General features: G+C 43.4%; 1 protein-coding gene across 9 annotated transcripts in view; it reads right to left on the bottom strand.

Moving 5' to 3' along the window:
- LOC126334965 (uncharacterized) overlaps window positions 1-13633 on the bottom strand; it is a 289683-nt gene that overhangs the window by 237431 nt on the left and 38619 nt on the right. For 5 of the 9 annotated variants that reach the window (XM_049997738.1, XM_049997739.1, XM_049997745.1 and 2 more), the window contains one exon: window positions 10038-10286. The exons of the other annotated variants lie outside the window; for them this stretch is intronic. In XM_049997738.1, the coding sequence (XP_049853695.1) occupies window positions 10038-10282 (245 nt within the window). In that variant the 5' untranslated portion in view covers window positions 10283-10286. The remainder of the gene's footprint in view (window positions 1-10037; window positions 10287-13633) is intronic. 9 annotated transcript variants of the gene reach the window in all.

Raw genomic sequence — 13633 nt, 5'->3', positions numbered from 1 at the left:
GCTTTGTTTCTTTAGAAGTTTCTTTACAGTGACCGTATACCATGGAGGTTCCACAATCCCCCTCCCCTCTATTATGAACTGTTCTACTGGGTACATATCTATCGAATGCATTGTTTTAAACTCGGGCCATAATTCCTCTATATGTCTGCCTGTGGTGTAAGTTTCATGATTCTCCTTGAGATATGACACTACTGATTTTTTCTGATTGTTTTAGTTGTCATTTGCAGTACAAGTTTACCAAGGCACTCGCAAAAGTTTGAAATTTCACAATATATCACAATACAAACAGGTATTGATACAACTGATGAACGATTATGCAGGTGCGACAAGAGCAGTAAAATATGCGAATACAGAACTACAAACCGCACATGAATCTTGTACATGCGGTCTCACACAAAGGAAAATTATAAAGTTGCCTTTTTATATAAACAATTGTGTATATCACACGGCTTTTTCACTTAGCTGTTCCTGTTCACACTTCTGGACTGGCATGCCACCGAAGAACAACACTGCAGCATGAGTTTATCTCAGTCAAAATCGCTAAAATGTGCACGACCAATAAAGCACGTCTTCTACCTGTTGCAGCTAACAATTCATTTCCTTCACCATACAACGTCCCTCACACACTGGTCTACTGCATTAGCTCCTGTACCCTTTTACTGATTTCTAGCTCCATACTTGCATTCTGTATTATCATACTACTTGAATATTTAAAGTTTCCCACAATTTCAGTATCCTGTCCTTTGATGTTAATTCATCCTTCACCTTCTGTCTCTACTTTTGTTACCATCATAGTCTTGGTTTTCTACACACTACATTTCATCCCATATTTCTCTTCTTTTTTTTCCATCTAAGATGACGAGTTGTTCTTATTCATTGTTCCTGTTCGTCCCTCACAACACAATGCCATCGGCAAATATGAATAACTTCATCTCCTTTCCTCTATGAGCTTCTTTTTGGCTCTTTTACCATTTCATCCATCACTATTATAAATAATAAAGGTGATATCACACTTCCTTGTCTCATGCTGAAGCTTTTGTCATACGTTGCTTGAAGAATTTCAAATGCTCATTTTCCAACACCCTTTTCATTCTTTTCTCTGGGGACACAATTGTATGCTTTTTATAAGTGAAGAAAAGTGGTCATCAGATTTTTTACCACACTCCCAATGCATTTCCATCAATTGTCTCATACTAAAGATTGAGTCCATTATTGACTAGCCATGTCAAAAGCCATACTGCTCCTAACTATCCCTGCTCTTTTCCTCTCCTCTTCTTTCCAGTATCCTCTCCATTATTTTTCCTGCTTGTAATATGACTTTAATTCCTTAACAGTTATCACATATTTGCCTGTCTGCCTTATTGAACATATGAATTATTATTCCCTTTCACCATTCTTCAGGCACACATTTCTGAATCCATATGCATCTTAGCAATATATATAACAAATGTATCCCAGTGGGCCCAGCTCCAGTTGCCTTTACTGTCTCCATTCTTATTTCACCTATCTCAGATGCCTTTCCTACTTTCATTCTTCTGCTAGTTACACTTTTAACATGGTAAGATCTCTCTCTTCTCCCAGGTCCAAGTCCACCCACTGTACTTCTATCACCTTTTCATTGCTTCTTTCAAATTTAGTAATTTGTCAAAGTACTCTTTTCATCTTTTTCTCATCTCTTCAGCTGCATTATTAGATCCCTATTTTCTCCTTTCACCAGCTTTGTCTTAGCACTTTTATTCCTCTTACTCCTTGTAATTCCATACAGCATCCTTTTACCCACATTAATATCCTTCTACCAACTCTCGTGTGAATTCCTTCCAACTTTTCCTTTTTCCTTCCACTAACACTGCCTTAGACTTCTTTCAGATTTCCTGGTATTTCCTTTGCCTTTCTCCTTTCTGTCTCTGCTCCTCTTTTGCCATGAATAAATAAATATGCAGAATACTCGTGTGTGTGTGTGTGTGTGTGTGTGTGTGTGTGTGTGTGTGTGTGTGTGTGTTTGAGGTTTATGGGCACTAAACAGTGTGGTCTTCAGCGCCCAAGCACATAAATACAGGAACACATGCAGTGAAGGGACTAAGACGAACAGCGATCAAGGAGAATGGCTAAAAGACGCAGACCTGACGCAGTTACAAATCCCCACATACAGAGGCAAAACAAGAGGAGAAGGAACACACTAAAAAAGGAAAGGAAACACAAGGAAAAGAGATCAGAAACCGAAGGGAAACAAGGAGGTAATCGTGACTGGCGGACCTCTTACCTAAAACCTGGGTGAGCCGGTCACCCAACAGCACATTAAAACCCTCTCCCTAAAATCCGAGGCAACAGATTGGACAGGACACAAAACCGTAAGACCTTAACCACAGTTGCTGCGTCGTCTTGCAAAATAGAGGGCAAATCCGGTGGCAAAGAAACCACCGCCCTCTGGTCAGAGAATAAAAGACAGTCAAGTAAAATGTGGCGGACAGTAATCTGGACGCCACAAGCACTGCAGATTGGGGGGTCCTCCCGCCGGAGTAAAAAACCATGCATTAAGGGACTGTGCCCGATGCGGAGGTGAGTGAGGAGAACCTCATCCCGCCTGTATGGCTGGTAGGACGTACGCCATGGTCGCGTAGTGACCTTTACCAGACGCAGCTTATTGTCAGAAACTGCCAGCCACTCCTCTTCCCATTGATGCATAACACGAAAACGCAAAAGGGAGGTTACAGCATGGAGGGGGAAGGCACATTCAACAACGTCAGGGAGGGAACATGCATCTTTGGCAGCCACATCCGCCAGTTCGTTTCCCCTAATACCCACGTGCCCCGGCACCCAGCAGAAAGAAACCTCCTTCCTCTGCCGTTGCAGGTGGAGTAGGGCATCATGGATGTTCTGGACGACCGTATCCGCTGGGTACAAGTGTTGCATGGTCTGAAGGGCACTCAGGGAGTCAGAACAGATGAGGAACTTAAGTCTGGGAACACTTCTCATCTGCTCCAATGCCCGCAAGATTGCAAACAATTTGGTGTCAAGGATGGTAAACGCCGCAGGAAGTAGTAGCTTGATGACTCGATCAGGGAAAACAACAGCACAACCAACAGAGTCCCCCTGTTTAGAGCCATCTGTGAATACAGGTACATGGTCCGGATGCTGGTTTAACATATCGTAAAATAAGGAGGTAAAAACAAACGCTGGTGTGCAGTTCCTCCAGTTCTCCGACAAATCTAGAAGGATGCTGGGCCTCTGGAGCAACCAGGGAGGCAGGCGAGTAAAACCTTGTCGTTGGGGGGCCACACGTTCCACACCAAGGGACTCAAGCAAATGCTTGGCACGAATCCCAAATGGTCTCGTTGCCCTGGGACGACTGGAAAAGAGACGTTCCATAGGCGGTCGGGCAATGGTAGGGTACGCAGAGGAGGTAGGACAGGCAAGGAAATGACACACCCGTCGCACCATGAGGAGTTTCCGCCGGATGGCGAGCGGCGGTTCCCCTGCCTCAGCACACAGGCTGGGGATGGGACTGGTACGGAAGGCACCATACACGGTGCAAGCATAGTCAAGACACGATCAGACAAAAGCCCTATAAAACTGCAGCAGACGCGCCCGATCTGCTCCCCACGACCGATGGCTCAGACACTTCAAAATATTCAGTGCCTTCAGGGCCCGCACCTTGAGGTCTTTAACGTGAGGCAACCACGACAACTTGGAATCAAAAGTGAGGCCCAGGAACCTCACAGTGTCTCTAAAAGGAAGAACGGTGTCCCTCAGATGCAATTCAGGGGAGGTAAAAGGACGCCGAGAACGATTAAAATGAACACACACAGATTTGTCTGCAGAAAAGGTAAAACCCGTCTTTGCAGTCCATGCCTCTAAGCACTTTATCGTAAGCTGCAACTGCCGACTAGCAGTGACAAGACTGGAGGAAGAACAGAAAACAGCAAAATCGTCCACAAAAAAGGAGCATTGGGCAGGACTCCGGATAGTGGACGTGATACTGTTAATAGCGACGGCAAAGAGGGTGACACTTAAAACGCTGCCCTGAGGAACACCATTCTCCTGCACGTACAAATCAGATAGCACATTACCAACCCGATACCGAAATGGGCAGTGAGAAAGAAAGGACCGAATTAAGATGGGGAGACGGCCACGAAAGCCCCACTCATGGAGTTGATTGAGGATAAGGCGGCGCCAAGTAGTGTCATACGCCTTATTAATGTCAAAGAAGACCCCTAGACAATGCTGGTTACATAGGAAGGCCTGCTGGATGGCGGCCTAAAGCAGAGTCAAGTTGTCTATAGTGGATCGGCATCTCCGAAAGCCACACTGAGAGGGGCTAAGGAGCTGCCTGGTCTCGAGCAGCCAAACCAGGCGGCGGTTGACCATGCGTTCCAACGTCTTCCCAACACAGCTCGTCAAAGCAATACTGCGATAACTACTGGGATGCGTTCAGTCCTTCCCTGGTTTGAGGAGGAGAATCAAAATCGCCTCCCTCCATGAGTCAGGGTACGTGCCGGATAACCATATCATATTAAAACAGTTCAGGAGAACTTCCTTGGATGGCAGCAACAAGTGCCGCATCATGCTGTACCGGATTTGATCATGACCAGGCGCAGTATCATGAGCCACAGACAGCGCAGAATCCAGTTCCCACATTGTGAAGGGGCAGTTATAGAGTTCAGAATTTAGAGTCCAGAAGTCCAAGTGACCCCTCTCGATGGCAGTGCGGTAGCGGCAGAAATCTGGATCACAGTTAATAGTGGCGGTAGAGTCCGCAAAATGCATGGCCAGTGTCTGGGCAATGTCTCTCGGCGCTGTGAGGAGACATCGCTGATGCAGCAATGCCGTGACAGGTAGCTGGCTGAGTTTCCCGGAAATCCTCCTGATGGCTTCCCATACTTTCGTAGAACTAGTGGAGCGAGAGATGGAGTTCAAGAACGATTGCCATGACCGTTGTTTGCTCTCTTTAATCACTCGCCGCGTTCTGGCCCTTGCCACCCGAAAGGCCGCAAGATTGTCAGCTGAGGGACGGCACTTGAAGCGGCGCAGACCTGCACGGCGGGCTCGGATGGCTGAGCGGCACTCAGTGGTCCACCAAGGGACAGGACGCCTCTTGGGATGACTGGATGACCGTGGGATTGACAATTCAGCACCATGGGAGATCATGGCTGTAACATGGTCTACCTATTCGTGGATGCTGGCACAGTGATCCAAAACAGCCAGTTGGCTGAAAAGTGTCCAGTCAGCTCTGCAGAGGTGCCACCGGGGCGGCACTGGCAATGCCACAGCCTCATCCAGGAGGCGAATCCAAAGGGGGAAGTGGTCACTAGAATGGAGGTCAGCAGCAGCCTCCCACAGAGCAGAATCCGCAAGTGCTGGAGAGCGAAAGGAAAGGTCAATAGCCGATGACGACCCGGAAGCAGTACAGAAATGAGTGGGAGCACCAGAGTTGAGGATACACAGTTCTTCAGATATCTTGAGGCTTTCCAGAATGCGACCCCTGGGGCAAGTAGTCTGAGAGCCCCATAAGACATTATGAGCGTTGAAGTCCCCCAGAAGAAGAAATGGACGGGGGAGTTAGCTAATAAGATCCGTGAGAGCCTCAGAGTCTATCGCATCCTGAGGCGGTAAATAAACTGAACAGACAGTGAGCCTCCGACGCACAAGAATGTCAACTGCAACTGCTTGCAAGACGGTGACGAGAGGGAGCTCAGATGATGGGTGCATGTCACGGACAAAAACCGCAACACCACCCTTTGCTCTTTCCCCTATCAGATCATCTTTTTGATATACGCTATAACCCCGTAAAGAAGGAGCATCAGTGGCCTGAAAATGTGTCTCTTGGAGACATAAGCGCAAGGGGCACTCTCGTATAAGGAGTTGTAATTCGGCCACATGCGTCCTGAACCCATTCAGGTTCCACTGTAATACGGGAGCCAGTGATCAGGGTGGCTGAACTTTCACCCTGCCTCTGTGCTTTGGAGGTGAGCCCATACTGGCCGGAGATTTATTCCTGGGGCGAGAAGATCGCTCCCGGTTGACATCAATGTCCATAAGCTCCGATGATGACCCACGGGAGATGTCAGACAGTACAATGGCCTCGTCATCGGACCGACGCTAACTAGTCTCCTCAGGTGGCAAAACCTTCACCTTCTGAGGCTTTGTCTTGAGGGGCTTAGAATGCAGAGCCTTGTCAACAGTTGGAGCTTTACTCGCCTGGGCAGAAGGCGCCATATGGGGAGAGGCAGGAAGTACCCCAATGTCAGCAACCACGGCTTTGTCCGACGTAGCGGGGAGAGCCGCAGGTTGCAAAACAAATGCAGCAGCACAAGTGCACTGGCAAGCGCAGGTATTAGTGCTAACACTAGCAACCTCCGTTTGCGTAGCAACAGTGGCCAGTTGTACCGGTTTTTTGAGAGCGGAAGCGAAAGATGTTGAAAACACAGGAGGTTGCATGGCCTTAGATGTTTTAATCTCCTGTACCTTCCGTTCTTCGAGATAGATGGGGCAGATCTGGCTCCAGACAGGGTGACTCCCAGAGCACTTCACAGGCGATGAACAATCCGTCATGGGCAGGCTGACCACATTTACCACAAGTGGCTATCCCATTGCACCCCAACGTAGTATGCCCAAAGCGCTGACATTTAAAACAGCGCATTGGGTTGGGGAAATATGGCCGTACTGGCAAACGTAAAAACCCTGCTTTAACATGCTCTGGGAGTCTCGGGCAACTGAACGTGATAATAAATGAGTCAGATTTGACGAGGTCCCCATCGACTCGTTTCATAATATGCTGCACGTCAACAATACCTTCGTCAGCCCACTCAGATTTTAACTCGTCTATGGGGATATCCACCAAGTCCCTACACGTCACAACACCCTTACTATAATTCAAAGTGGAGTGGAGCTCGGTCTCGACAGCCTACTCTCCTAGACAGGTTGCTTTCCGAAGGGAAGCGACTTGATGGGAACTAGAAGTCTCAACTAACAGAGTCTCATTGCGCAGTCGCTTTACAGATTTCAGTGTTCCTGCAATTCCCTCAAGACCCTTGCGGATGTAAAAGGGAGAAACCCTCTCAAAGCTACCCTCCTTCCTTTTAATAATCAAAAACACATTCTGATTATCAGCATGTGCTCCGTTACTACAGTCTGTTAAATGTCTAGCAACACCAGGCGCTGGAGGACTCGCAGCGCGTAGCTGCTTTTTCGATGGGGTGTGTTTTCCTACCAGTGGCCCACCCAAGCCACTGGTAGGGGGAAATGTAGAGGTCGAAGGGTCCATTGCGGTCCCACGAGCAGCTAGGGAACTAAAGGTCCGCTCAGACAGAGCCCCGCGTGCCTGAGTAAGCCTTATACAACTGGGGTGCGGCAGGTGCTCCAGAGGTTGCCCGCTTGCGACTGTTCCACCCCAACAGCCATGCATCTTCTAGGTGCGGAGCACACCGAAAGATTGAGGGTTTTTTATAGAGGTTGGCCTCCCTCGCAATCCAGGCGGTCAAGCCAAGATTACCATTCCCCGCAGCACACAACATTTCACCGCCGCGCCGTACGGTGGTCGCTGAAGCATGTCCGGGGGTTACGGTGACAGGAGACTGGCGGCGCAGACCAGTCCCCAGCTCAGGACCCCGGGGCCCCCAAGCCCGTACTCAGCAAGTGAATGCTGAGCCCCTGGGGGGCAGAATACTCATTATAGTGGTGGCGGTGGCAGTGGTGGTGGTGGTGGTGGTGGTGGTGGTGGTGGTATGGAATAATGATATCCAAGGAATGTATAGAACAAACAATGGATTAATTGAGATGTCATTTCTAAGATGCTTGGCAAGTGTTAAGTAAAAAGAAGGAGTCTCGGTCCCAAATATTAAATGGAAAACTCTGTACACAAGTATAAAACTTTAACAGATCAATAGCAAAAGCTGGTACAGCCATCTAATGACACAAAGTAAGTGGATGGAAAAATGATTATTATTCAGTGGCATTTGAAAGAAATGAAAGAGAAACTAGTCTGAAATAAAAGCATTTTATTCTATTGTAACAAGAATTCTGGTGTCAGGGAACATGTATGATAATGTTCTATCACATTATCCATTTGACAAGCCTCTGAATGACTTCAATTTTATGAATGCAGCAGAAACAGAAGGAATTTGTGCACCCCTGAAAGGCACACAGGATATTTACAAGAGAGAATAAATACTTCCTTATTGAGACACAGAGCTGCAGGGATAATACACCACGAGCCACATAACGAGTTAAGGAATTTCGGCAAATAGATTTATGTTTCATTCATCATTCTTTAGTTGTTCCAAATGTCTTATCCATTTTCAATACTGATTCCTAAAGTGGAAAAAGCACCCATTTAGTAATGTCTCCTCTCGCCCCATGCACTGCCCTTATTACTAAATACACACATGCCTCAAATTCGGCAAACATTTAACTAAAATATGACTCCACTGCTGGAAGTACAAAACAGTGCTTGCAGACATAGGTGCAGTTAAAAATAAACCAGAGCACATATCGTAGCCCATTTTGGTGGACTATGGATATTTCTGCTTTGCATAACATTCCATCTAATGATGTCATGCTTGCAAGTGAGTTTAGTTACATATTAAGTGAAAATAAGCACTAAAATATACACAGAAAAAAATCAATGTGATACTGTGTCAACAAAAAGAGAAACGACGATGACTTTCAAACACAAGAAAAAAGTTATGATATATGAGCTCCACAGGTCTTCTACAATTTCAAGCAATGAGATACGACTTCCACAAAAAACCAAATATTAGGTTGGCACGTAAGTTCATGGCGTTTTTGTTTTGCATATTAGTATTCCAGTTGCTAAGGGTTTATTTATTGACTGTAGTTTATTATTTCAATATTGCTATTTGAGTTTACATATTGTCATTTGGAGATAGTGAGTGGAGCAGTGGACACTAGGTAGTCCTAAGTGGAGAAACTGGAGCATTTGTGATATATTCTTCTGTTTTGAGCTCAACATAGGGGTGACACGAGCAGAGGCAGCCAGATACATTTGTGCCATTTCAATAATGCCATTGGGACAGAGCACAACAGGTAAATGGTTTTCTTGTTTTAAGGAGGATCATTTTGACATTAGTGACTCTCCATGGCCAGGAAGACTTTCAGAGTTTTATGAAGATTGCTTAAACATATTAACCCACAATGATCCGCATCGGTGCACTCGAGAACAGGCAAATGTGATGAACCGTGGTTCCACCATCTTGCGACATTTGCATGCTATGGGGAAGATCCAAAAGTGGGATACATGGGTACTGCATGCTCTAAGCCTTCACAAAAATCGGTAGCCATATGTACACCTCTGCTTGCAGTTCATCACTTGGCTTGTGAATAACACCCACAATTTCTATCTTGTATCATTATTTGTGATGAGAAGTGGTGTCTTTATACAAATAAAAGGAAAAAAGAATGTTTCAGTCCAAACAAAGCATCAACTCTCTGTAGAAAGACCTGAGTGTGTCCACAAAAGATAATTTTATTCATCTAATTGGACAGTGAAAGTGTGGTGGACTAGGAATTGCTTCCCCGAGGTGTAACTATCCACGCTGATGTTTATCATCAACAACTGAGATGTCTTGCAAATGCAATCCAAGGACGATGGCCAGGAAGACTGCATGAAATTATGCTACTCCATAACACCCACCAGCATAGTGTTAGACTGCTGAATGATATACAGGAGTTGAGTTGGGAAGTCATCCAATACACACCTTATTCACCTCATCTAGCACCCTCAGATTTTCGCCTTTTCTGCTCTCTATCAAACAACCTTCGAGGAACTTCCTTTATGAACATGACTCAATGAGCTCTTCACCTCAAAACCACATGATTTCTACATTTGCAGACTCCAAAACTTAGCCCAGCATTGGCAGACTATTGTAAATAGTAAAGGAGAATATACTATTAATACCTGAAGTCTCTGTTAAATGTGTCTGTTGTGTTTATTAAACTTATGGAAAAACACTGTGAACTTATGTACCAACCCAATAATACTAAGCTTGTATCAGTAATCTCAAAAATTCTCCAACTCTTACCCATTTGTATCTTCCTTGTCAGTCAACAATTTATGTAAGTTTGATCTGCTTCTGCTTCTGCTCTTAAGACCACTCAATGAACTCCTTGTTAAACTGTCTTCTCTCCCATGCACTCTGTCTTTGTCTGAACAAGATTTACTTCTCTTCCTGCTACCAGTTAGTGACATTGTACTTCTTCCTCTTTCTTTCTCCATTTCTGAACAAGTCAACATTCTTTCCTCCCAAAGTGTGTATTGCAGCTTCATTAATCTTCAGAACAAAAATAATAAGCCTTGAACTAAACATACAAAAGAAAGCAAAGCTATGCAAAAACAATCATGTCCACAGTTATATGCTGATACTGGGTATTATCAAGAAAAAGAAAGATGTTAGTACAAATCAATCACCTCCAACATAAATTCATTTTTGTCAGACCTGAAATCATCTTTGTGGGTTACTTTTTCCGTGCACATTAAAAAATCTCAGAAAATAACATGCATTTTTATTAAAAGCATCTGAAATTTTATTTCATGCAATAATAAGAATAACAAAAGAGGTGCAAATAAATTAGAGCATGTAAGAGGCAAAAAGGAGACAAAATGATAGTCAGTCCAAAACAAATCATTACAAACAGTGTAACATCTTAAAACAATGAGCGATAAGCTGATCAAGCTTCTAATAATGCACTAAAGCTTATTTTTTTCCTGTGTTGACTACATGGCTGTACAAAGTACTTCTTGGAAGCAAATACCACAAGGTGTAGATTTCACTACTACATGTAAATGGTTGCACAGAAAATGACAAGCAAATGAAAGTCTACTTCCCAAGCCATAGCAGATTAAAGCAAACAAAAGCTGAGAGAAGCACTAGCTTTCAGAATCAAGTGTTGCCTCATTAAGTAAGGGGAAATTTGATACAAAAATGACTATTAGAGGATTAACTATAATCTAAGGGAGGCATGGTAGCACAGTATGATAGAAATACAAAAATAGTGGCAGCATGCGAATTTGAAAACCTGATAAGCTGAGAGTAGCAAAGACTGCTGAAGACACATCACAGATACAAAAAGGACAGACTAAGAATAGAGGTGTGGATTAGAAATACTGACATCAACTAGGAAAACAACAGAGAAACCCCCATAGTGGAAGTTATGAACTATGAACCCCCCCCCCCCCCAAAAAAAAACCTCACTATTAATCAAGCAATCCCTTGATCATACATTTCAATCAATTGTCTTAAATCTTAATTTAAAACAAGGCTACAAAAAAATCTGATTTGGATTATAGCAGTTTTTCAACATTTTTTCAGAGGTGATAGATCATTTCAACATCTCATTTACACACTGGGTATCTCTTACAGTCTTTTTTATAATTACTTGCACAGTGTCACGTAGTTCCTCACAAAATGCTAAATGTGTCAGGGCAGCACATAATAAAGTACTGGCTTCTACCACAGCTATGCAAACAGTAACAGCATCTCTATAGTCATTGCAGAAGAGGATTATGCACTGTTCTTCAGAACTCATTAACTTTCAACATGGAAAAGTGGGTTGGTGTCATAGATGATGTAATTAGGTAGATAGTTTTTGGCTCTCCTCAACATACTTCAATTATTTTTTCCCCTGCTTCAACATAAAATGGAAATTTTATGAGTCATCCATTTTAGTAATTAGACTAATACTACAATCTGATGACTATTGTTCTCAGAAAATTGCAATCGTCAATTGTTATCCCCCTCAATAAAATCTGCAATGCATCTTTAGTGTCTGCTCCTACCACCTGAAGCATCAGAAGTCAGACAAATGGAAACAGTATCCAAGGAAAAGTAGCTGAATAATTCAGACTGTTTCACATCTTAATTAATCATTGTGCAAGTACCTCAACCAATTGTGTAATGCAATTTTGTAAACATCACTATGGCAATGCCTCAGTATTGCCAGAACTTCACAAATGACTACTGTTTTTGCCTGGAGTGCTGCCAGCTGTCATGGTGAATTAAATTAAATTAAATGCAAAGCAGAGTAATGTCTGTGGGGCCCTATCTTTCATGGTCACAGCTTACCCCAACTGCTAGGCTGCAAAACAAAGGTATTGCAATATGTTACACGGGCATTTTTACCAGTAAAGCTGCCTATTTCTAATGGCTACTGCCATGAAGAGCACTGAGTTATACAGTCTAATTTGTTAGGAATGGATTGCATGACAATGACAACAGTAAAGGACTTGACTATTCAAAGCCTGAAGGCAAGCAAATATTTACTAAATGGCGTGCGATGCTAATTTAGAGCCATTTTACAAGGAACCACACTGATACTTGACCTTTAAGTCCCCTTAATGAACAAACAGCAATTCCCCAAGAAATCTTGTACCACTTAACCACACACAACTGCTAAAATGAGGGTTGTGATCAGTGTAAAGGCAGAGACAGCTCCACACTGAACACTGCTACATCACATTAACCTATGGGTAAAAGCTGACAGGAAATTCCTGTGATAATTCAGGTACTTTTATGGAATATTGTATAACTGCTAATATTAACCGATGGGTAAAAGCTGACAGGAAATACTTGTGATAATTCAGGTACTTTTATGGAATATTGTATAACTGCTAATATTGCACCATGCACTTGAACATGTAAAACTAAAATTTGAATGTTATTTGTTCTCAGACTTGCTAACCAGCTTTTATTACAAAAACTCAAACATTTAAACGAAGTCCAAGCTGCACCAATGTATTCAAGAGATGTACAGATGGTGGATGAGTGATAAATGGGATTATAGTGCTTGTCAAAACCCATTTTGATCGTATGGGTTGAGTGCACCTTTGTCCTTTCCTGTCCATTTTCGCATTTTGAATACTTCCTGCAGTATATTTAGTGTGTATTATAGTGTGGGTTTACCTGTACAGTGAATTTTTGATAGAAGTTTTATAGTCCTGACTTTTGTTTATATACTGAACCTAAGGCTTGTAATGAACTGTGTTCATTTGGACATAATTGATAAATACCCTTTGCTGTGAATGGCTGAACTAGTGTCTTCTTTCCATCACACAAAGAAAGTTTTGTCATCTCTGTCTTAGGTTTCTGAAATATTGCAAGCTGGTTCAAATTCCCGTTACTTGTGATCTCTGACAAACGTTTGTTTACACTTGCTTCACCTTTTAGAATAACCTTGCTTGTTTCTGAATTTACAGTAGTAACAAATTTAATGTATTAGCAGAGGTTGCAATCTTCTTATAGTGAAATAAACATAATACATTTCATAAACTCTCTTTAGTGTTTCATATTTGAGCTTTTTTCCATTGCTATAGATATTATTTGCCCTTGAGCGGACTCTGTGGGAGCTGTCATAGGAAAGGGGATAGTGGAATGCATTGTGGGAACTATAATAAGTTGTTTCGCTGACATAAATGAGTAGGGAGGTCTCTGGGGAGATCACTGAGGCCCTTTCCTGGAACTGCAAAAGTTGCTGCAGGAATAATTTCATAGTGGAACAGGAAGGAAAGATCTGTGCAGTTGAATCAAGTTAGGAGAGAGCTGATAAGGATGAGTGAAAATAGTGGTGATGAGGGTGTTTGGGAACTGGCAATTGGTGTGAGGGCTTGCTAGAGAAGGACTTG

This window comes from Schistocerca gregaria, chromosome 2 (genome assembly GCF_023897955.1).
Source record: "Schistocerca gregaria isolate iqSchGreg1 chromosome 2, iqSchGreg1.2, whole genome shotgun sequence".
Classification (NCBI taxonomy): Eukaryota; Metazoa; Arthropoda; class Insecta; order Orthoptera; family Acrididae; genus Schistocerca; species Schistocerca gregaria.
This window is presented reverse-complemented; position numbering and strand designations above follow the sequence as displayed.